General features: G+C 42.7%; 1 protein-coding gene across 1 annotated transcript in view; it reads left to right on the top strand.

Moving 5' to 3' along the window:
- Positions 1-25,997, top strand: part of tubgcp3 (tubulin gamma complex component 3) — a 130,710-nt gene that overhangs the window by 78,294 nt on the left and 26,419 nt on the right. The window contains exons 10-14 of the mRNA XM_080182694.1: positions 860-992; positions 5,175-5,341; positions 17,510-17,620; positions 23,187-23,298; positions 23,863-24,052. Of these exons, the coding sequence (XP_080038820.1) occupies positions 860-992; positions 5,175-5,341; positions 17,510-17,620; positions 23,187-23,298; positions 23,863-24,052 (713 nt within the window). The remainder of the gene's footprint in view (positions 1-859; positions 993-5,174; positions 5,342-17,509; positions 17,621-23,186; positions 23,299-23,862; positions 24,053-25,997) is intronic.

Below are 25,997 nucleotides of genomic sequence, written 5' to 3'. Positions count from 1 at the left end.
CTCTCTGTCAGCATTCCGCAGGTACTACTCCCTCCGTGTTACCCTGGTCCACTGCTCCATCACCTCCAACTCTTCAACAGTAAAGTTTCATAAATTTCAACTTTAGCTCACAGTCTTAAATGAGAGCATTATTGAATGTCTTCTGAAAGCCCATTTTCTTGTCAGCTACTTCATTTATCTCTTAAATTTAATCATATTAATCAGATATTTGCTATTGTTTATGAATCCATGCTGGCACTCTCCTGATAGCACAAATTATAAAAGACAATTTTGACCAAGGAAGAAGTAATAAGTGATGAGTGGGAAAGACAATAATTAATTCTCTGAAGCTTTGTTTTGTAGCAGTATATAAATTAAAGCTATAAATAGAGGTAAAGTAAACTGACCAGATACATTGGGCATCATAGTTATAGTACATAACAGATGAATAGAGATCACACGCGCCAGCAGGCCAACATACCTTGGTGCTTATCCTTAGCTCAACAAAAATAGGAGGCTTCATGGCATTAAGGGCATTGGACTTTCAAACCACAATTTGAATCAAAGAAAAATAAGGAGTAATCAACCAGAATTGTGATGACCCCATGTAATTTGGGAAAAGCTGTAAGAGGAAGGCATGTGAACAGGGATGAAGTCTATCATTGGAAATAATTGTCTTATTTTTTCTTCAGATGCTTTAGGAAACTGCAGTTGGATTTATTGAGGTTTGGTGACAGCTGAACTCAGCAGTAGAGAAGACAGTAAATAAATTCTCCTGAGTACTGTGTGCAATATGTTATGCCCTATTTGTGATTTCCTGTAATTTGTATAGTTGTAATTGAAGTTCATTTGCCATTTTCTTGCAAATTGAAACCTGTAGATACAATTGGAAGATGACCAAGGAGTAAATGTTGGCCTGGAAAGTAGCCTAACATTGCGCCGCCTACTAATTTGGACTTATGATCCCAAGATGAGACTGAAAACACTTGCAGCACTTGTCGATCATTGCCAAGGTCAGTCACTATTTTGTTTCAGTTACTGTATCGTTTTGTAATTGTAAATTGAAGTAGAATTTTCTGTGTTTTTATCTCATTTAAAAAAAGTCAACTGGAATACAAAACCAGCAGCAGAAGGGTTTCAAGAAACAGATAAAGGCAAAATATTGAGGATGCTGGAATCTGAACAAAGAAAATTACTGCACAAGAACAGACCCTTCAGCCCTCCAAGCCTGCACTGACCAAGCTGCCCACCTGAACTAAAATCCCCTATCCTTCCGGGGACCATATCCCTCTATTCCCGTCCAATTCATGTATTTGTCCAAACAACCCTTAAAGCTACAGTATCTGTTTCCACCACCTTCCTTGACAACAAGTTTCAGGCACCCACTACTCTCTGTGTAAAAAAAACGTGCCTCGTACATCTCCTTCAAACCTTGCCCCTCGCACCTTAAACCTATGCACCCTAGCAATTGACTCTTCCACCCTGGGAAAAAGCTTCTGACTATCCACTCTGTCCATGTCTCTCATAATCTTGTAGACCTCTGTCAGGTCTCCCCTCAACCTCCATCGCTCCAGTGAGAACAAACCAAGTTTCTCCAACCTCTCCTCATAATTATTGCCCACCATACCAAGCAACATCCTGTAAATCTTTTCTGTACCCTCTTCAAAACCTCCACATCCTTCTGGTGGTGTGGCGACCAGAATTGAACATTATATCCCAAGTGCGGCCTAACTAAGGTTCTATAAAGCTGTAACATGACTTCCCAATTTTCAAACTCAGTGCGCCGGCCAACGAAGGCAAGCATGCCGCATGCCTTCTTGACTACCTTCTCCATCGGCATTGCCACTTTCAGTGACCTGTGTACCTGTACACCCAGATCCCTTTGCCTATCAATACTCTTAAGGATTATGCCACTTACTGTATATTTCCTATCTTTATTGGACCTTCCAAAATGCATTACCTCACATTTGTTCAGATTAAACTCCATCTGCCATCTCTCTGCCCAAGCTTCCAATCGATCTATATCCTGCTGTATCCACTGATGATCCTTATTGCTTTCCGCAAATCCACCAGCCTTTGTGTCGTCCGCAAACTTACTAATCAAACCAGTTACATTTTCCTTCAAATCATTTATATATATTACGAACAGCAAAGGTACCGGCACTGATCCCTGAGGAACACCACTTGTCATGATGTGGAGCTGCTGGCGTTGGACTGGGGTAAAGACAGTAAGAAGTCTGACAACACTGGGTTTAAGTCCAACCAATTAATTGAATTGGTTGGACTTAAACCTGGCGTTGTCAGACTTCTTACTGTGAACACCACTTGTCACAGCCCTCCATTCAGAAACTCACCCTTCCACTGCTACTTCTGTCTTCTATGATTGAGTAAGAAGTCTTACAACACCAGGTTAAAGCCCAACAGGTTTATTTGGTAGCAAACGCCAATAGCTTTTGGAGCGCTGCTCCTTCGTCAGATGAGTGGGAGATCTGTTCACAAACAGGGCATATAAAGATACAAACTCAATTTACAGAATAATGATTGGAATGTGAGTTTTTACAGTTAATCAAGTCTTAAAGGTACAGACAATGAGTGGAGAGAGCATTAAGCACAGGTTAAGGAAATGTGAACTGTCTTCAGACAGGACGGTTAGTGAGATTTTGCAAGTCCAGGCATGTCGTGGGGGTTACAGATCGTGTGACATGAACCCAAGATCCCGCTTGAGGCCGTCCTCGTGTGCCGCCTTGGAGAACACTCACCCGAAGATCACACTCTTCACGACACATGACAACGCAGAGTTGCTGAGCAGAGACTGATAGCCAAGTTCTGCATACATGAGGACGGCCTCAGCCGGGATCTTGGGTTCATGTCACACTATCTGTAACCCCCACGACTTGCCTGAACTTGCAAAATCTCACTAACTGTCCTGTCTGGAGACAATACACATCTCTTTAACCTGTGCTTAATGCTCTCTCCCCTCACGTTGCCTGTACCTTTAAAACTTGATTAGCTGTAAAGACTCGCATTCCAATCATTATTTTGTAAATTGAGTTTGTGTCTTTATATGCCCTGTTTGTGAACAGATCTCCCACTCACCTGATGAAGGAGCAGCGCTTGCTATCACATAAACCTGTTGGACTTTCATCTGGTGTTGTGGGACTTCTTACTGTGTTTACCCCAGTCCAATGCCGGCATCTCTATGTCACTTCTATAATCGAGCCAGTTCTGTATCCACCTTGCCAGCTTACCCCTGATCCCAAGCGACTTCACCTTCTGCACAGTCTGCTATGATGGACCTTGTCGAAGGCTTTATCGACGTCCATGTAGACAACATCCATTGCTCTACCCTCATCAATCATCTTCGTCACTTCCTTGAAAAACTCGGTCAAGTTAGTAAGACATGACCTCCCCTTTACAAAACCAAAAAATACTGGAGAAACTCAGCAGTTCTGATAGCCTCTGTGGAGAGAGAATAGAACTCTGTTCTCTCCACAGATGCTGCCAGACCTGCTGAGTTTCTCCAGCATTTTCTGTTTTTGTTCAAGCAACAGAGCCTGATTTTAACACATTAGGCAGATTTTACAATTCCAGATTGGATGTTAACATTCATTTTTCTTTATTTACTAACACGAATGAAAGCCAAAATTTTTCTGTCTCGTATGAATATTTCATTAACTGTGGTTATAGAGCTATAGATTTCAGCAAGGCTTTTGGTACAATGCTAGACTATCAATTATTCCACAAGGTAGAAAGTCCTGGAATACGAGGTGAGTGCCTAAAGTAGATTTGAAATGACTTAATCTGCAATACCCTAAGGGTGATTGTGAAAAGAACTGAATCAGAATGGTAAAGGATCACTAGCAGAGGTAAAGGAGGCCAATGGTGGTATTTTGTTTTTGGAGCTAAAAAGGGAAACAAAACGGAAAGGTTAGCATCAGGAAGCATTAAAATGGAAGATAAGACAATACAAAACCTTAGGAAACTATTTATTATGGGGAGGTGGGTTGAGGAGTGGCAAATGGTGTTTAGTATAGAAAGGGTAAAGAGTCTAGCATTGAGGAACAAAAAAGTGAGAAAGCAACCTAAATGGTTCTGGACCAAACTGCAGTCAGCGGTCTGGGCTGTTGGTGGAAAACTCAGTCACCAGCAGTGCAATGTCCAACAGCAGCAAGGAAAGTTAACCTCCCATCCTTATATGTATCGTCAAATGTATGGAGCATTGGTCCTAGGGAGGAATAATGAGTCAGCCACAGATTTGTTTTTAATGTTCTTTCACAGAGTGCGGACATCCTTGGCTAGACCGTCATTTATTGCCTATCCTTAAATGCCCTTGAAAAATTGTGGTGAATCACTGCTGCAGTCCGTGTGGTATAGATACACCCACTGTGTTGGTAGAAAAGGAGTTCCAAGATTTGGACTAAACAAAAGTGAAGGATGGCGATAGAGTTCCAAGTCAGGATGCTTTGTGTCTTGGAGAACTTATAGATGGTGGTGTTCCCATTCATGTGCTGCCCTTGTCCTTCTAGGTAATAGAGTGTTTTGAAGGTGGAAAGTATTATCAACATCCTAAGGGTTACCATTTGACCAGAAATTGAACTAGACCAGCCATATAAATACTGTGGTTACAACAACAATAAGGTGGAGATCCAGCATTGAACTGGAATGGGCACAGTAAGTAGTCTCACAACACCAGGTTAAAGTCCACCAAGTTTATTTGGAATCACAAGCTTTCTGAGCACTGCTCCTTCATCAGGTGAGTCACAGTATGAAAGCTTGTGATTCCAAATAAACCTGCTGGACTTGAACCTGGTGTTGTGAGACTTCTGACTGCACAAGAGCAGGCCAGAGGTTGGAAATTTTGTGATAAGTAACTTGCCTCAGTTTGTGCAAAAGTTTAATCTTTTTTGGATGCTTTATGTTAGTTATGTTTTGATGGTGTTAATTTGTATGCAGGTGGTAGAAATCAAGTGGGGATTCACTTGCATTCCTGGGAACAGACTGAAAGTGATGCTGTTGGGTTAGGAGGTGCAAGTTTGCATTGTATATCTCTTCATAAAAGTGTTCAAAGATTAACCCAGTTCCATCCTGAATGAGAATATTTTGTAGTTTAAAGGAGCTTAGGATATATTTTTTAATATCTTGAAAGGATGCTGTAATTTAAATTTAAATTAATATTCCTGTTTGGATCTGCTCAGGGAGGAAAGGTGGAGAATTAGCATCTGCAGTCCATGCTTATACTAAAACAGGAGACCCATACATGAGATCACTAGTGCAACACATTCTGAGCCTTGTATCGCACCCCATTCTTAACTTCCTCTACCGCTGGATTTATGATGGAGAGTTGGAGGACACTTACCATGAGGTAAATTATTTTCATTTGTATGTCTCCCATGGTGTCACTGAAGATGAGTGGGAGGGGAAAATGTGAATTTATAACCTGCATGAATCACCCAAGCAACAATTGCCCCATAATTCATATGATTGTTCGTCTTCCATCATCCTTTCCCAGTTCAGTTAGCTGTCTCCTTTTCTAATCACAACAGTACTCCAACAAGATATTCTATCACTCTCGATGCTGGTTATGAAAAAGAGTTAATAAATCAGATAATGTCCTGGAGGTAAGGAATGAATTGCTGCTAGTGGTAGAAATGGAGACTTGGGGACATTGACATTTAAGTTTTATGCCATTTGTTTAAAGGGGTGGAGATTATGACTGGACCCAGAAGGAGAATAAATAATTAAAGGGAACAAAGATAATTTGAATTTTAAGTAATGAGGAAGGTAAAATTCATTTAAGTCAACAATCAGCAAAAATGTGTCTAAACAGACTCAATTTTATTTCCAAAATTTTCAATAAATTTTATGACTATATTGATCTTTTTAAATCCCTTGTGAGACCTGAGTGTTACTGGCAAAGCCAGCATTTATTATCCATGGACAGTTGTTCTTGAAAAGGTGATGATTGGTCAGTTTCTTGAATTGATGCAGTCAATATAGGTGTACCCACAGCCTTGTTAGGAAGGTCGTTCAGGATTTTAACTGAGGAACAGAAAGATGTTTTAGAAGGTTAGTTGCCTATATAATATTTACCCTGTCTCTGTGATTTACTTGGACAATTAGTGTTATGCCAGTTATCAAAATACTGGACATGCCAAATACTTGTTAGGATCTGGTTTGATAAACAGTAAACATTTGAAGAATGTAATGCATGGAAGAACCAAGGGTAAGAAAATAAGCAGCAAGTCGTAGAATCATAGAGGTTTACAGCAAGGAAACAGACCCTTCAGCCCGACTTGTCCATGCCGCCCTTTTTTTTAAAAACTCCTAACATAATCCCAATTGCCCACATTTGGTCCATATCCCTCTATACACATTGTACCCATGTAACTATGTAAATGCTTTCCAAAAGACAAAATTGTATCCACCACTACTACTACCTCTGGCAGCTTTTTCCAGACACTCATCACCCTCTGTGTGAAAAAATTGCCCTTCTGGACACTCTTGTATCTCTCCCCTCTCACCTTAAACCTATGTCCTCTAATTTGAGACTCTCCTACCTTTGGGAAAAGATAATGACTATCTATCTGATCTATGCCCCTCATTATTTTATCAACCTGTATAAGATCACCTCTCAACCTCCTATGCTCCAGAGGAAAAAGTCCCAGTCTATCCAGCCTTTTCTTATAACTCAATCAGTCAAGTCCTGGTAGCATCCTAGTAAATCTTTTCTGCACTTTTTCTAGTTTAATAATATCCTTTCTATAATAGGGGGACCAGAATTGCATAGAGTATTATTCCAAGTGTGACCTTACCAATGTCTTGTGCAACTTCAACAAGACATTCCAACTCCTGTATTCAGTGTTCAGGCTGATGAAACCAAGCATGCCAGATGTCTTCTTTACCATTCTGTCCACCTGTGACTTCACTTTCAAGGAGCTACGAACATGTACCCCTAGATCTCTTTGTTCTGTAACTCTCCCCAATGCCCTAGTATTAACTGAGTAAGACCTGCCCTGATTCAGTCCACCAAAATGCATCACCACGCATTTGTCTGAATTAAATTCCATCTGCCATTCGTCAGCCCACTAGCCCAATTGATCAAGTTCCTGTTGCAATTGGAGATAACTTTCTCCACTGTCCACTGTGCCACCATTCTTAGTGTCATCTGCATATTTATTAACCGTGCCTCTTATATTCTCATCCAAATCATTGATATAAATGACAAATAACAGTGGGCCCAGCACTAATCCCTGAGGCACACTGCTGGTCACAGGCTTTCAGTTTGAAAAACAACTCTCTACAACACCCTCTGGCTTCAGTCAAGAAGCCAATTTTGTATCCATTTATATGCCTCACTCTGGATCCTGTGAGATTTAACCTTTTGCAACAACCTACCGTGTGGTATCTTGTCAAAGGCCTTGCTAAAGTCCATGCAGGAACATCAACTGCACTGCCCTCATCTACCTTCTTGGTTACCCCTTCAAAAAACTCAATCAAATATGTCAAACATGATTCCCCATTGACAGTATCCTCACTCAGATCAACATTCCCAGCATCTAAGCATAGGTCATGTTCGATCAGTTCTGTTGGGCAGGCTCCATGATTCCAAGTCTCCAAGATTAAATTGAAATACCAAAATAATCCATACCATATAAATTTGAACAAAACAAACATAAACAACAATGGCTAAATACACTAAGCAAATAAGACAATGGTTCTAAACAAAATGAGCTTCTGCCTTAAACTCAAATAGATTTAGCCCAGCTTAATCTTTTTATATGGCTTTCAATCTGATAGATTTTTACACATACTCACTCTTGAAAGTAGTTTCTTTTTTTCTGGGTCTGGCTGCACAGGTCACAACCCAGGTCTATGGTCTTCTTCTTAAGCAATCCCTTGGGGTCAAGGATGGTTTGCTTCCAGATTAAGCAGAGTTCTCAGATGACTGAAAAGTCCAATGTTTGACCTACGGTCTCTGTCACAGTTATGGCAGACAGTGGTTGAAGGAGTGGTGGATGTGATTCCAGGTTGCATATGCTCCTTTTGCTGTCACTGTTTGGCTTCATGTTCAGCTCCTTCCCAGATGCTTTTTCTTCATTTTGGGTCAGTGATTCCCAGGTGTTGGTGAGAATGTTGCTCTTTTTCAAGGAGTCTTTCAGGGTGCCCTTGAAGTATTTCCTCGGCTCACCTGCCGTGTTGAAGTTCCAAGTACAGTGCATTTTTTTTGCAAGTCTCATGTCAGGCATGCGGACGATGTTGCCCGCCCAACAGAGCTGATCAAACATGATAAATGCTTTGATGCTGGGAATATTGATCTGAGTGAGGAAATTGACAATGGTGCATCTATAGTGAAGTTGCAGTATCTTGCGGAGGCAATGCTGCTGGTACTTCTCAGGGTGTTGAGATGCCTGCTGTACATAATCCATTCCTCTGAATCACAGAGTAGGACTTGTATCACTACTACTTTGCAGACCATGAACTGGGTGCTGAGTCTGAGGCTCTAGTCTTAAACACTCTCTTCCTCAGGCAACTGAAGGCTCTGCTGGCACACTGAAGTTGGTGATCAACCTCACTGTCTATATCCGCCCTTGTTGGCGGTTGACTCCTGAGTTATGGAAAGTGGTCCATGTTCAAGGCCTTGTTGTGGATTTTGATAACCAGGGGTTCAGTGCTGTGTGGCAGGGACAGATTGATAGAAGACCTTAGTCTTATGAATATTTCATACACTTTATTGAAGGTGTTGACAATAGTGTAGAGTTTGGTCTCTAAGTGTTAGCAGATGCAAGATTTGCCTGTATACTATAGTTCAAAGACAAAGGATGAGATAACTTTGGATATGACCTACAGGTGATAGAAGTAAAACAGATTCCCATTCATTCTGTAGCTAACGTCACTCCAGCGGGAGCTTGCTGAAGGTGAAATGGAGCATTGCAGTCAAGAAGATTGAGAAGAGCATTGACTTCAGTCTGTACATGAATTGGGTCTGTGGTGGATTCACTGGCCAGGATCAAGGCTTGCATGTCATCATGGAGCTCGCAGAAAATGATGGCAAAATTTTCAATGAGCCAAAATGAAGGAGAATGTTCTATAATCCCACGGTTGACTGTGTCAAAATCTTCTCTCAGTTGCCGTGAGGTGAAGATCGTATCCATTGAGCAGATGAAAAGTGAACCCAGGGGCAGTAAGCAGCACCCAGAAGTGCAAACAAGAAAAGAATCCACAAAAGTGAGAGAGGAGCAGTGGGTCCATTGACTGCAAGAAAGGCCGATGCCACCCTCAAGCTCATGAGAACGCCACTGTACTTTATGAATCCCAGGGAGAAGGGGCCTAAGGGAAGGAGAAAAGATAGCAATAGCTGTGTGTTTATCTGTATGGCCTAGGCCCATAGAGCCAAGTCTGGTCTCCTGTTGTTTTGGATCTAGACCATGGCCATACTCCGTCAAGCTTGCATGGTAGCTGGTATGCTATGACACCCCACATTAAAAGAATTCACACACACGCATCTTGTTTAGGCTTTGGAATGTCAAGACCCTCATGGGCACCCCAACAGCAACAGACCAGAACACCATAATGTTATCATTGTCTGGAAGCTCAGGCATTTCAGCATTGATGTTGCTGTCATAAGTGAGACCTGGTAGGCAAGGGAAGGCCAATTCAAGGAACAAGGTGGCAGTTACACCTACTTCTGGAAAGATAAACCAGAGGATTGCCACCTTCATGGGGTTCGCTTCACCATTAAAAATCAACTAGTTATCCTGAAACTCCCTTTGTGAATATGTGAATGCCCCATGACCTTTTGGTTCACCCTAGCTCCGTACCACTGTGCTACGATCCTGAGCGCACTTGCCCTAATGCTGGAAGCGACAGACGAGCCAGAAGTGGAATTGTACTCCCACCTTGAACAATCCTTGACCCACCTCCCCATGGATGACAATCTGATTCCCCCCCAGTGACTTCAATGCCAGAATTGGAAAGGACACATCTGGGGTGATGTAATTGGCAGAAAGGGGGTAGAGAAATTCAACGCCAATGGTGCCCTGTTCTTGACAAAATGCATAGAACACAGCCTTGTCATAACCAATACCTTGCTCACTCAGAACAAGTTGTTGCCTTATGGCAGCATCCACGCTCCAAGAATTGACATCTGCTCAAGTACGTCATCATCTGAGTGAGGAACTGCAAAGGCATGCGGATCACCCACACCATAACAGGAGCTGGTGATTGCTGGATGGTCATTATCTAATCTGCTGTGTGATCAAAGTCAATGTAGTCCCAAAGCAGCAATGGCAACAGAAACAGCGCTGCAGGAAAATCCATGCTGAGGCAGTTAAAGACCTTCATTAGAGAGCTCTTTTTAGCCAGCGCCTCACTGCCAACTTAATTCTGTGACCCAGAGATGCACAATGCTTGTTGTGCATTGTGGAACTGATGCTTAAACTAATGGAGCTTTATTTACAAGGCGTCCTCAGTATAAGCTGCTGCTTCGTTCTGCAGTTTCTGCACTAGCGACCTGTGATGTAGTAGTGACATCATTTCCAAAAATATATTAATGCTCAGTGCAGCTTCTAAGACTCAATACAAATACGTAATACCTCCTCCTCCTTTTAAATTGAACATCCCTAACAAATTTTAAGCAAGGGTAACAGTAATCAATAAGCCAGACAGCTTGGGGGTTGTCATTCTCAGAAAGATTGATAGCAAATCTCGGACATCTGTTTCTTTGCACTAGTTGTAATCTCTGGCATTTTCCACTTTGAATGTCATCAGTGGTTGGTCTGACCCATGTCAACCTTGTACCTAGAGGTTGATCCTGTGCTTGGTCTGAAGGTGAAATGTTGTCCTCAACAATCTCTTGGTGTCAGGGATTCAGAATCATGCAAGCCAGAACTTTGTACAGTTGAATTCAAATTTGCTGCAAGTTCTATTTTGGACAGATCCATTCTCCCCGCCAACAACTGGTCTGCATGCCTCCTCCAGATGACATCATCTGGGTTCTGGACAATATACAGGTCCTGTCTGTGCAAGGATTGTGGCAGCGACCCATTCATCTTCTGTCAAGTAATTCCTGGCCAACGCTCCTTGTCTTTGGTGGAAGATACAATGTTTTTCTTTTTCTTAACCCACTGCTCTATCTGACCTTGTTGTTTCTGGGCGTCATAATGGTTAACACTGTTGCCTCACAGCTCCAGGAACCTGATTTTGGGTCACTGTCTCTGTGGAGTGTGCATGTTCTCCCTGTGTCTGTGTGTGTTTCCCCCAGATGCTCCAGTTTCCTCCCACAGTCCAAAGATGTGCGGGTTAATTGCATTGGCCATGCTAATTTGCCCTTTAGTGTCCCAGGATGCATAGGTTAGCGGGATTAGCAGGATAAGTATGTGGAGTTACAGGGATTGGGCCTAGGTGGGATTGTTGTCAGTGAAGATTTTGATGGGCCAAGTGGCCACTTTCTGCATTGTAGGGATTCTATGGTGATTCTGTTGAACTGTTTCTTTCATTTTTAGGGATTTCAATGAGTCTAATATCGAACGTAGTGTCCCTTCATCATTAAACATGCAGGAGAAACTTCTGTTGTTGAATGAGCAGTATTTCTACATGTAGTATAAGTTGATTTGGAAGTTTGTGCAACAAATGTTGTTCCCTGGTTGCTTTCAATGTGTGTTTCATCGTTTGCACTAAATGTTCTGCTAGTCCGTTGATAGTGGGATAGAACGATGCAGGCCTGATGTGTTGTATATCATTCTCCTTCAAGAAACTTTCAGATTCTTGGGAGGTGAACTGTAGTCCATTATCACTTACCAATTGCTCCGGGAATCCAGATCTACAAAGACTTCTAATCTCTCGATCGTCTTTCCTGATGAAATTAATTTCATTATGGCAACTTTTGGCCACTTTAAATGAGCATCAATTGTTATTAGGAACATGTGTCCTTCTAAAGGTCGTGCAAAGTCAATGTGCACCCATTACAGAACCTCTTCCCAAGAATGCAGCGGTGCTAATCGTGGCAGAATTTGCACCTGCGCTCACGAAGGGTGTTTGAGCTTTCTCTATCTCCAGGAAACCAGAAATAACTCCTTGCTTTCTCTTTCATTCACACAATTCCATAATGGTTCAATGCTCATTCTTCTCAATGGTGGTTGAATGATCACTGTGAGCCCCCAGTCAATTCCAGTCTTCCAATGGAGTACAGTTTCAAGTCAGACTTTGACTCTGAGGTTTTGCCTCACAGCACCATTATCATTACTTCGGAAAGTACCGAAAGGCTTCAAGTATACTTTGTCACTTGGTTTGAAATGACGGGTGTACTGTCTACCTGTTCAAGGTAGAAAATGCTCTGGCTTGAATTACTTGCTAATGAAATACTTGATCATGGTAATCGTAAAAACCTGCATTGTTTGCATTACAATGAAAACTTGATTGTCAATTGTATGATTATGGGCAGGCAAAAGTAATGCCCATCTCTGCATTCTATTTGCTATCAGTAACACAATTCCTGTATGTCGTTAATGGATGATGGTCCATTAACAGTGTGAGCTTTGTTCCATACAGGAATTGGTGGAGCCTCTTTATTCAAAAGATTATCCCTAAGGATTCCCTTTCGATTTGTGTGCAGTTACTTTCATCTTTGCTCAATGTTTGTGACACAAAAGCAATGGGTTTTTCTTCACCCAGCTGCATGATGTGGGATTCCACTACTCCAACACCATAGAGAGATGCGCCTCACACTAACCATAGGGGTAGGTTTGGTTCGAAATGCATGAGGGCTTCATATTTGAGCAAAGCCTCCTTAGCTTGCAGAAAATGATTGTTACGTTGATTTGACCACTTCCAATGCTTACTTTGGCACATCATGTTATGCAATGGTTTTAAAATTCAAAAATATTTTCTGTTCAACAATCCTAGGAAAGGTCACAACTGGTTGACATTCTGAGGTGTGGCTGTCTCTGTAATAGCCTTGACCTTTGCAGAAAATTTCTGGCAGCCTGATGTTTTGATCACACGTCCCAAATACTCGAGGAGCTGTTGTCAAAAACATTTAAACCCAAATTACTACTTCAGTGTTTCCCTCCCTACCTCCTCCTCTAACCAAAAAAAGTTATTGTGAGGGAAAGGTGAGTTGAGATTATTTTATTCTTTTAACTGTAAAAGGGCAGTATGGCAGTTAGGGCAGTGGTATGCTCCTGCCAGACTGAAGTTTCTGGGCTTGCTAGGAAAGATTCACTCTAGCAGGGTTTATAACAGCTCCCCTCGAATTGTGGCTGTTGATGCCCCCAGGAGATTGGAGGTTAGGGAGGGTGCCCCCTGGTCAAGCTGCCAGCTTGACAGTGCCAGCCTGGCCTCTGGCACTGCCCAAGTGGTAATGCCCAGAGGGGGTGAAGAGATTGGTGGGAATGGAGTGTCCCACTGCCTTTCTGCAGTGAGGCTCGCCCAGACACGTCCAGGAACCCAGTGATTGGATTGTTGGGAGATCATTGTGAGATCGCAGGGCTGGCCAGCGATCAAGCTCTAACAGGACGGCACATGCGCAGTAGCCTGCTCAGCACTATGCTGCCAGCCTCCTAATGGCAATAGGCTCTGCAGCCAGCTTTTTAACGAGATTCACCTAGTGTACTCTGCAGTGCACAGAGTGTGGGAGATTCATTTTGAAAATCCTGCTGAAAAAAAACAGCGTGCTTTACTCCAGTTCTTACAGGAATTCAACAATTAGAATTTTTTGGGAGCATCGCACCCAATGTCTTATTGGGATTACAGATTCCATAAAACTAAGATTATACACACACGGACTCTCTCATATGCACACATGAAATCTAGGAAAGAAGATTGGTAGGTAGAGTCGTGGCGCATTTAAGTGAACAGGATTTCACAATGAATTCATCAGGGTAAGTAAAATGAAGGAGTGAGGGGGAACTTGGAGCCTGCGATGGGGTAGCCAGGCTTCATGCCTGTCTTGAGCCTGGCCTTGGAGAGAGGTGTGTGTACGTGAGAGAAGTCCCCATGGATTTTATCAGGCCAAGTTAGAATCGCCACTTTGTGATTACTTATTATCATCCAGCATGGTAAACCATAATCATTTGAAGAATGTAATTCATGGAAGAACCCAAGAAATAAGCGGCAGGGGTCCAAAGATAAAACACCAAAATAATTTTTACTATACAAATTAGTACAAAACAAACAAAAGTGTTATAGTGTTTGTGTGTGTCAGAGAAACATGAATGAGTGGGTATGTCAGAAGGACATGAGTGTGTGTGTGTGTTAGAGAGAGATGAGTGTGTGTGTGTGTCAGAGAGAGATGAGTGTGTGTGTGTGTCAGAGAGAGATGAGTGTGTGTGTGTGTCAGAGAGAGATGAGTGTGTGTGTGTGTGTGTCAGAGAGAGATGAGTGTGTGTGTGTGTGTCAGAGAGAGATGAGTGTGTGTGTGTCAGAGAGGGACGAGTGTGTGTGAGTGTGTGTCAGAGAGGGACGAGTGTGAGTGTGTGTCAGAGAGGGACGAGTGTGTGTGTGTCAGAGGGAGGTGTGTGTGTGTGTGTGTCAGAGAGGGACGAGTGTGTGTGTGTCAGAGAGGGACAAGCGTATGTGTGTGTGTATCAGAGAGGGACGAGTGTGAGTCAGAGGGGGACGAGTGCGTGTGTGTGCGTCAGAGAGGGACGGGCATCGGAAAAGATGAGTGTGCATGTGCGTACCAGAGAGGTGAGAGTGCATATGTATGCATGCATGCTCATGGTGGAGGGGAGGCAGCAGATGTGCGTGTGTATGTTTCTGATGAAGAGAAGTGCGCATGGGTGTGTGTGTATTGGAGAGATGTTTTTCAGGGGTTCCTTCAGTACCTTTTTTTGGTGAAAAGTGTTTTCTGGCTGGAAAAGTTTGAGAAATTCTGGCTTAACACAATCGAGACAATCGAGTTGCATCTTTTTTATTCTGGCTTTTAAACACACTCTGAAAGACAGTTCCTTTTTGGTCATATGTCACAATTCTCAGTCACAAGTGCTTTGTTAAAAAAGATAACTTCATCGTCTTCAAATGTTTTAAACAAAATTTATGCTATCTCTTCAATAGAATTCTGGTATTGCTGTTAGATGTATTGTGGTCATATTCAGCAACTGCTGCATCACAATCAGAAACTGCTTCTACAACCAATTGCGGCATGGTGGCACAGTGATTAGCACTGCTGCCTCACAACACCAGGGACCCAGGTCAAATTCTGACCTTGGGTTACTGTGCGGAGTTTGTACATTCTCCCGCTGTCTGCATGGGTTTCCTCCAGGTGCTCCAGTTTCTTCCCACGATCCAAAGGTTAGGTTGATTGGCCGTGCTAAATTAATCCTGGTGTCAGGGGGATTAGCAGGGTAAATATGAGGGCTTACAGAAATGGGGCTTGGGTGGGATTGTGGTCAGTGCAGATTCGATGGGCTGAATGGTCACCTTCTGCACTGTAGGGATTCTATACTGGCATAAATCATGACTTCTCGGTCTGCTGTTTATGAAAAGTAGGGAGGTCTTGCTGCGGCTGTATAGGGCATTGGTGAACTTACGTGGCGAAAAACTGCAGCAAGCGACTGTGCAGAGGGACCTTGGGGTCCTTGTGCATGAGTCGCAAAAACCCAGCTTGCAGGTGCAGCAGGTGGTCAGGAAGGCGAATGGGATGCTGGCCTTCATAGCGAGGGGGATTGAGTATAAAAGTAGGGAGGTCTTGCTGCAGCTGTATAGGGCATTGGTGAGGCCGCAGCTGGAGTACTGTGTGCAGTTTTGGGCGCCGTACTTACGCAAGGATATTTTGGCCTTGGAGGGAGTGCAGAGGAGGTTTACTAGGCTGATACCGGAGTTGAGGGGGTTGAGCTATGAGGAGAGGCTGAATAAACTAGGCTTGTACTCGTTAGAGTTTAGAAGAATGAGGGGAGATCTCATTGAGACGTATAAGATGATGAATGGGATGGATAGGATAGAGATGGAGAGACTCTTCCCGCTCAGAAAGGATAGTAGGACTAGGAGGCACAGCCTCAAGATAAAGGGGGGGGGCGGTTTAGAACGGAGTTGAGGAGGAACTTCTTCACTCAAAGGGTGGTGAATCTCTGGAATTCTCTGCCCATTAAAGTGGTGGAGGCTACCTCGCTAAATATTTTTAAGACGCGGGTTGATGGGTTTTTGATAAGTGAGGGGATTAAGGGTTATGGGGAGAGGGCGGGAATGTGGAACTGAGCCACGACAGATCAGCCATGATCTTATTGAATGGCGGGGCAGGCTCGAAGGGCTAGATGGCTTACTCCTGCTCCTATTTCTTATGTTCTTATGTTCCGGAAGCCTTGCATATGTCCTACGTACATGCAAAAGCTTCATATATGGAGATGTTCTGCCATATACCTCCAATGCCTATTTTGAGTGATGTTGAAACATCATGAATCATTTGGCCTTGAAATGTGCCCAACATGTGCCAGCAGCAAATGCCTGTGCATTTTCCTTGTAGACAACAGTCCACGTCCACTGTCATTTTAGATGTTACAGCTAATACACAAACTTTGGTTTGACATTATATGGTGAAGATATGGAGATAATTTTACTCAATAAAAGACTGCAGTTTGTATCAATTCTACTGCCAGATTCTCCCATTAAAAAGGATGCAACAATGGAAAGATAGGAGTAATGCAATCTATATATGTTTCTATCTTTCTAAAGCTCTGTTAATTACATCATTGTATTGTTATCTGAATGAAGGAAAGGGAGTGTGCAATATAAGAGCAATATTTAAATTGCAAGTGAAGTACAGCTGACAATGTCCTGTGGCCTGTCTCAAAATCCGTAGATTGCTCCTTTCCCACTACCTATCATAGCAGCTGTAATTGTGCTTAATAAGCCTGGAAATTATTTATTTTCAGAGTTACATCTCATCTTTGGACTTTTATCACCAAACCATTACATTGTTGTCAACTTGTGTGTTTTTTTGCTTTTGGAATCCATTAATATTAAATTAAATAATCTCAAAATGTTTTTGTGAAATGCTGATTGAATTGGAACAGTAACATTTACAGTGGATGGTAGCACTTAACGAATGATGTATAATATCAACCTGTAAATTCAATTAACTAACATTTAAAAAAAAATCAGAAGTTTCTGATGCTTAGCTGCAGCCACCCTGAGTTCTTGCCTGATCACTTAAAGCTAGTTAAGTGGCTTTTGTTGGCCTTCACATTGATGGGAAGATATTGAAGTCTGCCTTTTATGTTATCTGTAAAGTTGGAATAGATTAGAATGTCTTTGGAATGAGGTTAACTGATACACATTTGCTTCCCCCCACCCCCCAGACTTTGAATGTTTGTAAATTGTTAACCTGTATTATTTTCCACCACTTAAAACTATATAAGCAATGTGTGTGTTGAGCATAATTATGTAGTAGAGCTTTAATAAACATAATTTTTGAAGATGTTTAAGCATCAGCGGCTAATAAAATGTTGGCCTGTTATACTTGTAGCCTCTATGGTTCTGTGTGTGTGGAAGTGTTATTGTTGCTGAGTGTGTCGCATTCTCTCATTATTGTTTGAAGTTTTTTGTAGCTTCTGATCCAACAGTGAAGACGGACAGATTGTGGCATGACAAATATACCCTGAGAAAGTCAATGATTCCTTCTTTCATCACAATGGACAAGGCCAGAAAGGTAATTTTTCCGGAACTATTGTGATATTTAGTGCCAGAGATTTATTTTTACTTGGCCATTTAGACATTCCTGTATCTTGGCAAAAAAATTACATGAACAAAATCTGATGAAGCAGCGGATGCTGCAGGTGCTTTGAACACTCAGCTGCAGGCAGTGTTCAATTCTGTTCTAAAATGTTCAGGTATATATAAAGATCTTGTATTATATAAAAGGAGTGCAGGGAGTTTTACAGCCTGCTGGTCGTTACTTTCCCTTTAACCAACATCAATGATTGGTTATTCATTTCAGTTAATGCTTATGAGTTCTTCTATGTGCAAATAGCTCACAAAACAAGAATTGACTTCACTTCAAAAATAATGTGTTGGCACTGTGACACTTTGAGTTGTCTAGGATGCAGGGGCACTATTAAAATGTAAGCCCTCTCCTCCCATTGCTTTTGAGTGCTTCTCTGAAATATTTAACTTGAGATTAAACCAATTTAAAAGGCAGCCATTAGGATCAAAATACAGCATTTAACTGTGTGCCTAACAATGTAGTGGTTCTGTTACTAGACTAATAATCTAGACTACCTGGACTAAAAATCCAGAGATGAGAATTCAAATCCCATCAAGGTTCTTAGAGAATTCTAGAAATTAAATAAGCCTTGAATGAAAAAGCTACTATTGGTCATCTTGACTATGTGAAAAAAGAGGGCATTATTTTTAATGTTTTGAGAGTTTATTGTTTTATTCTATGAAACAGGCTTGGGTTTCTATCTATGGAGAGGGAGTGGTGTGGTGGTATTGTAGAGTTATAGCTGTAGAGTGATAGAGGTTTACAGCATGGAAACAGGGCCCTTCAGCCCAAATTGTCCATGCCACCCAGTTTTTAACCACTAATCTAGTCCCAATTGCCCACGTTTGGCCCATATCTCTCCATACCCAACGTACCTATGTAACTAGCTAAATGCTTTTTAAAAGACAAAATTGTAGCTGCCTCTACTACTACTTCTAGCAGCATGTTCCAGACACTCACCACCCTCTGTGTGAAAAAATTGCCCCTCTGGACCCTTTTGTACCTCTCCTCCCTCACCTTGAACTTATGCCCTCTAGCTTTAGAGTCCCTTACCTTTGGGAAAAGATGTTGACTATCTGCCTTACCTATGCCCTTCATTATTTTATAAACCTCAATAAGATCATCCCTCAGCCTCCTACACTCCAGTCCCAGTCTATCTAGCGTGTCCTTGTAACTCAAGCCATCAAGTATCCTAGTAAATCTTTTCTGCACTCTTTCTAGTTTAATAATATCTTTTCTATAATAGGGTGACCAGAATTGCATACAGTATTCCAAGTGTGGTCTTACCAATGTCTTTTACAACTTCAACAAGACGTCCCAACTCCTGTATTCAATGTTCTGACCAATGAAATCAAGCATGCTGAATGCCTTTCTTACTACCCTGTCCACCTGTGACTCCACTTTCAAGGGGCTATGAACCTATACCCCTAGAACTTTGTTCTATAACTCTTCCTAATGTCTACCATTAACTGAGTAAGTCCTGCCCAGGTTTTATCGACCAAAATGCATCACCTTGCATTTATCTAAATTAGAATCTAAAATTAATCATAGAATCCCTACAGTGCAGAAGGAGGACATTTGGCCCATCAAGCCTGCACTGACAACAATTCCACCCAGGCTCTATCCCCATAATTCCACGTCGTTATCCTGCTAATTGCTAATCCCCCTGACACTAAGGGGCAATTTAGCATGGCCAATCCACCTAACCTGCACATCTTTGGATTGTGGGAGGAAAGCAGAGCATCTGGAGGAAACCCTCAAAGACACGGGAGAACGTGCAAACTCCGAACAAACAGTGATCTGAGGCTGGAATTGAACCTGGGTCCCTGGCACTGTGAGGCACTGTGCCATCATGCTGCCCATAAATTAAGCTCCACGTGCCATTCATCAGCCCACTGGCCCAATTGATGAAGATCCCATTACAATCCTAGATAACTGTCTTCACTATCCACTATGCCACCAATCTTGCCGTCATCTGCAAACTTACTAACCATACCTCCTAAATGCTCATCCAGATCATTAATATAAATCATAATTGCCCAGGGTCTGATAAGTCCCCAGGGTCTGATCCTCTGCATCCCAGAGTACTCAAGGAAGTGGCCCTAGAAATAGTGGATGCATTGGTGATCATTTTCCAGCATTCTATAGACTCTGCAAGAGCTCCAGTGGATTGGACGGTGGCTAATGTAACCCAACTTTTTGAACAAAATAGGGAGAGAGTAAATGGGTAATTATAGATCGGTTAGCCTGACGTCGGTGGTGGGAAAATGCTGGAGTCAATTATTAAGGGTGTAATAACTGAGCATTTGGAAAGTGGTGACAGGATTGGTTCAAGTCAGCATGGATTCATAAGAACATAAGAAATAGGAGCAGGAGTAGGCCATCTAGCCCTTCGAGCCTGCCCTGCCATTCAATAAGATCATGGCTGATCAGTCGTGGCTCAGTTCCACATTCCCGCCCTCTCCCCATAACCCTTAATCCCCTCTCTTATCAAAAACCCATCAACCCGCGTCTTAAAAATATTTAGCGAGGTAGCCTCCACCACTTCAACAGGCAGAGAATTCCAGAGATTCACCACCCTTTGAGTGAAGAAGTTCCCCTTCAACTCCATTTTAAACCGCCCCCCACTTTATCTTGAGGCTGTGCCCCCTAGTCCTACTATCGTTTCTGAGTGGGAAGAGTCTCTCCACCTCTATCCTATCCATCCCATTCATCATCTTATATGTCTCAATGAGATCTCCCCTCATTCTTCTAAACTCTAACGAGTACAAGCCTAATCTATTCAGCCTCTCCTCATAGCTCAACCCCCTCAACTCTGGCATCAGCCTAGTAAACCTCCTCTGCACTCCCTCCAAGGCCAAAATATCCTTGCGTAAGTACGGCGCCCAAAACTGCACACAGTACTCCAGCTGCGGCCTCACCAAAGCCCTATACAGCCGCAGCAAACCTCCCTACTTGTATATTCAATCCCCCTCACTATGAAGGCCAGCATCCCATTTGCCTTCCTGACCACCTGCTGCACCTGCAAGCTGGGTTTTTGCGACTCATGCACAAGGACCCCGAGGTCCCTCTGCACCGTCGCCTGCTGCAGTTTTTCGCCACGTAAGTAATAATCCTTCCTACCATTATTCCTACCAAAGTGGACCACCTCACACTTGCCAACATTAAATTCCATTTGCCGTTTCCTGGCCCATTCGCCCAGCCTATCTAGATCCTTCTGCAGACTCTCCACACCCTCTGCACAATTTGCCGTTCCACCAATCTTGGTGTCATCAGCAAATTTCGACACCCTACACTCGGTTCCCTCCTCCAGATCATCTATATAAATGGTAAATAGCTGAGGCCCCAGCACCGACCCCTGAGGCACTCCACTAGTCACCATCCGCCAATCCGAATAGCACCCATTGACCTCCACTCTCTGCCTCCTATTTGACAACCAATCCTCTATCCATGCTAACACCCTACCCCAACTCCATGTCCCCTGACCTTCTGCAATAACCTCTTGTGAGGTACCTTGTCAAACGCCTTCTGAAAATCAAGAAAGACCACATCCACCGGCTCTCCTCTATCCACCGCCCTAGACACATCCTCATAGAACTCCAGTAAATTTGTCAGACACAACTTCCCTTTAACGAAACCGTGCTGCGTCTGCTCTATCAAGCAATTCCCCTCAAGATGCCTCGCTATTTCCTCCTTGATGACGGATTCTAACATTTTACCTACAACAGATGTTAAACTAACCGGCCTATAATTCCCTGCCTTTTGCCTGGCACCCTTCTTAAACAACGGCGTAACATTAGCCGTTTTCCAATCTTCCGGCACTTCCCCGGAATCCAGCGACGTCTGGAAAATAACCACCAAGGCATCCACTATCACCTCCGCCATTTCTTTCAGAACCCTCGGATGCGTTCCATCCGGTCCTGGCGACTTGTCCACAATCAGCCCCTCCAGTCTGTCGAGCACCGCCTCTCTAGTAACAATAATGTTAATAAGACCCTCCAGTCCTACCACCTTTCCATCTCTAACACCCGGCAAATTATTCACGTCCTCCTCTGTGAAGACAGAAACAAAAAAGTTATTCAAGACCTTAGCCATATCCCCATCCCCTACCACTAAGTCCCCCTTCTCATCCTCTAAGGGACCAACGTTCACCCTAGCCAGCCTCTTCCTTTTTATATATTTATAATTCAGCCTCTCCTCATAGCTCAACCCCCTCAACTCCGGTATCAGCCTAGTAAACCTCCTCTGCACTCCCTCCAAGGCCAAAATATCTTTGCGCAGGTGCGGCGCCCAAAACTGCACGCAGTACTCCAGCTGCGGCCTCACCAATGCCCTATACAGCTGCAGCAAGACCTCCCTACTTTTATATTCAATCCTCCTCGCTATGAAGGCCAGCATCCCATTTGCCTTCCTGACCACCTGCTGCACCTGCAAGCTGGGTTTTTGCGACTCATGCACAAGGACCCCGAGGTCCCTCTGCACCGTCGCCTGCTGCAGTTTTTCGCCCCGTAAGTAATAGTCCTTCCTACCATTCTTCCTACCAAAGTGGACCACCTCACACTTGCCAACATTAAATTCCATTTGCCATTTCCTGGCCCATTCACCCAGCCTATCTAGATCCTTCTGCAGACTCTCCACACCCTCCGCACAATTTGCCGTTCCCCCAATCTTGGTGTCATCAGCAAATTTCGACACCCTACACTCGGTTCCCTCCTCCAGATCATCTATATAAATGGTAAAAAGCTGAGGCCCCAGCACCGACCCCTGGGGCACTCCACTAGTCACCATCCGCCAATCCGAATAGCACCCGTTGACCCCCACTCTCTGCCTCCTATTTGACAACCAATCCTCTATCCACGCTAACACCCTACCCCCAACTCCATGTCCCTCGACCTTCTGCAATAACCTCTTGGGAGGTACTTTGTCAAACGCCTTCTGAAAATCTAGAAAGACCACATCCACCGGCTCTCCTCTATCCACCGCCCTAGACACATCCTCATAGAACTCCAGTAAATTTGTCAGACACGACTTCCCTTTAATGAAACCGTGCTGCGTCTGCTCTATCAAGCAATTCCCTTCAAGATGCCTCGCAATTTCCTCCTTAATGACAGATTCTAACATTTTACCTACCACAGACGTTAAACTAACCGGCCTATAATTCCCCGCCTTTTGCCTGGCACCCTTCTTAAACAACAGCGTAACATTAGCCGTTTTCCAATCATCCGGCACTTCCCCGGAATCCAGCGACGTCTGGAAAATAACCACCAAGGCATCCACTATCACCTCTGCCATTTCTTTCAGAACCCTCGGATGCATTCCATCCGGTCCTGGGGACTTGTCCACAATCAGCCCCTCCAGTCTGTCGAGCACCGCCTCTCTAGTAACAGTAATGTCATTAAACCTGTCACTAACCCTGTGTTTCTATCACTAATTCTGGAGTGTTTTTGAAACCAATTGATATCTTTGTTCCTTTTTATGTATTAAAAGATTGCTTTATTTCTTTGGGCCTCAGGTACTTTTGATTGGCAAATCTATCAATTTCTTGCATCAGGTATGTCAGGACCGAACTCCAACGGCTAAAATGATGATGGCTGTAACAAAATCTGCAGTTTCACCAAAAGATGGTAAGAGTATTGTATTTCACCTGAAACTGGATTGGTTTCAATAATTTTCTCTGCTTCTTAGGATGCATAATAATGAATTCAAAAGTAATAACGTAGAATTAATGATTTTTAAAATTTCTTATCCTCCATACACAAGTATTAAGGAGAGGTACAAACAGAATGATATTGGACAAGAATTCTCTAGAAAAGAATGCAAGTACAAGCTTGATGGCTTTTATGATTTTGTTGGAACTTTCTATGATTGATGCTCTGTTTTTGAGATAGAACATTCTGTCTTGTTAACAGATACACAAACTCATGAACTTGACCTCTGAACAATCACTAAATAGCATGATGATATCCGTATTAAATAGGTTTAAAACAAAGTCAGTTAATCTGTGAGAGTGAATCATTCATTTGCTGTGTGAATACTTATTAGATGGCACTTAAGGCTCTTGTGGCTAGAAAAATTGTGAACTATTATATGAAACTGGGTGATTACCATTAAATAAATACATAAATTGTCAGACATACAAATATATTGATATGCTTGATTTTAGTTTTGTTTTGTTGATTTCATTCTAGCTGCTGAGCTGTTCACTGATTTGGAAGGTGCTTTCCAAGAAAAGATTGATGCAGCTTATCACGAGACCAGCAAATACCTGCTGGATGTTCTTAACCAGAATTACCATTTATTGGAGCACATCAAGGCTGTGCGACGATATTTGCTATTAGGTCAAGGAGATTTTGTTCGACATCTTATGGACTTGCTGAAGTGAGTACTAGGGTCTGCCATGTTACCACAATGTATTTGTGAAATTTGATCGGCTTGAGAGAATCATGACTGAATTTTAGACAGGACAGCGAGTACTAACTGGCTAATGTCCAGTGCAGTGTTAATGCACCAAATTGCAGCAATTTTATCAGCACTTTAGCAACTTCAAGCAAGAGATTGGGAATATACTGGTTGACCCTTTGGGGAAATGTCTGATCTGCTATTTGATCCATGAGAGAAAATGGCTGTTCGATCAAAAGTTGAAACTTCTCTGAGAAAAAGCCTTGGAAATATTTCCCAATTAGTAAAACACCTGGGACATTAATATGATATTGGTCATATTGTCAAGGCCCAGTGGACTGAGTTCAGACAATCTATTTCCAACGGATTAGAGCTATTCATGTTCTGAAGAATTTGAAAGTCGCTTACACCTTGCCTCGATAATCTTAAGACCAACTTTAAGAGAATTATGTGAATTAACTTATAGGAATGTCAGCACATTTATTCAACAATTCTATTCCTGTTTCATAAATCAAATCTCTCAGTTTCAATGCATCCCTCAATCCCCTCCTTTTAGCCATCTATCTGTTCAACCCACTTACATTATTCACTTTAAAAGGATATTTTGGTAACTGCTCCATATGTTATTCCCTAGGAGAACAAGATCTGCCTCACTTCTACACTAGTTTCCCCCTTTGGTTTTAACTTGAATTCAAATCCTTCAACATAGTAAAACATTTGCTTAACCAGCTTTTTTAGTTCCTGTTATAATCTTGTAAATCTCAATCAGATTGTCCCTAAGTTGTTTGTGTCCCTGGAAAGTCAGACTAACTTATTTTCTTATACTCACTAAATTTCATCACACTTTGTAACTCACACAGATTTCCGTAGCACACTTGCACTTAATTGGTGGAAGGGAAAGATGAAGAGCTGAGTTAAAGAGGGAGAAATCTTTTAATGGGCAGAGATGAGCAAGTTTATCAGTGTGGCAGAAGGGAAATAGGAATTCTCTCGTAGAGTAAGTTTGGATTCTTTTAAATACAGAACGATTATGATGGTTTCAGATTGCCCCCCAAGCGTGCACTGGTACACTTTAGGCATATCTAAGTTGGGCTTCAAAATGAACAGACATACAAGTTATGCTGAGTAGCTAAGTAAGTTAACATGCTGTCCTTTCAATCAAAGGCCTGGGTGATAAATCTGCATTAGATCGATCATTGAAACAACTTGCATTTATGTAGCACCTTTAAAGAACTTTGGGAGTTTCCATAATTTATAGAAGTCTAATCAGCAACAATTTGATGCTAAGCCAAATAAGGAAATATTAAGAGGGATGAGCAAAACATTTGGCCACAGAGGGTGTTTTAAGAAAGTGGGTTTTAAGGAGGGTAGAAGGGGCAGTTCAGTGGAAGGCTTTCCATGGAATCCCTACAATATCTAAGGAGGCCATTTGACCCATTAATTCTGCACCGACTCTTTGAAAGACCATCTTGTCCATATCCACCCCTTGCCCTATCCAAGTAACCTTTTACCATGGCCAATGCACTTAACCTGCACATCTTTGCACCGTGGGAGGAAACCGGAGCACTGTGTGGAAACCTACGCAGACATGTGCCGAACGTGCAAAATCCACACAGTCACCCAAGACTGGAACCAAACCCGCATCCCTGGTGCTGTGAGGCAGCACTATCACCATGCTAACAGAAAATTCTAGATGGCTGAAAGCACAATAGCTAATGATGGCAATAAAGAGGAGGGGTTAAAAAAAGGACAGAATTGGAGGAATTAAACTCTCACATTCGAAAAGGAGGTGGTGCTGTGAGGCTAGAGCTAATGCATTTTGCTACAACTGAGCAAGAGGACTTTTATCGAGCTTTACTGTACCTGTACATGAGTGCTCAGTGCTGACACTAAAGATCAAGACTGCAAATATATTCCACTGTCA

The sequence above is a fragment of the Carcharhinus amblyrhynchos genome, unplaced genomic scaffold, assembly GCF_965287045.1.
Source record: "Carcharhinus amblyrhynchos unplaced genomic scaffold, sCarAmb.v2.hapA scaffold_80, whole genome shotgun sequence".
NCBI lineage: Eukaryota > Metazoa > Chordata > Chondrichthyes > Carcharhiniformes > Carcharhinidae > Carcharhinus > Carcharhinus amblyrhynchos.
The sequence above is the reverse complement of the archived record's forward strand: the minus strand, read 5'-3'. Positions and strand labels throughout refer to the sequence as shown.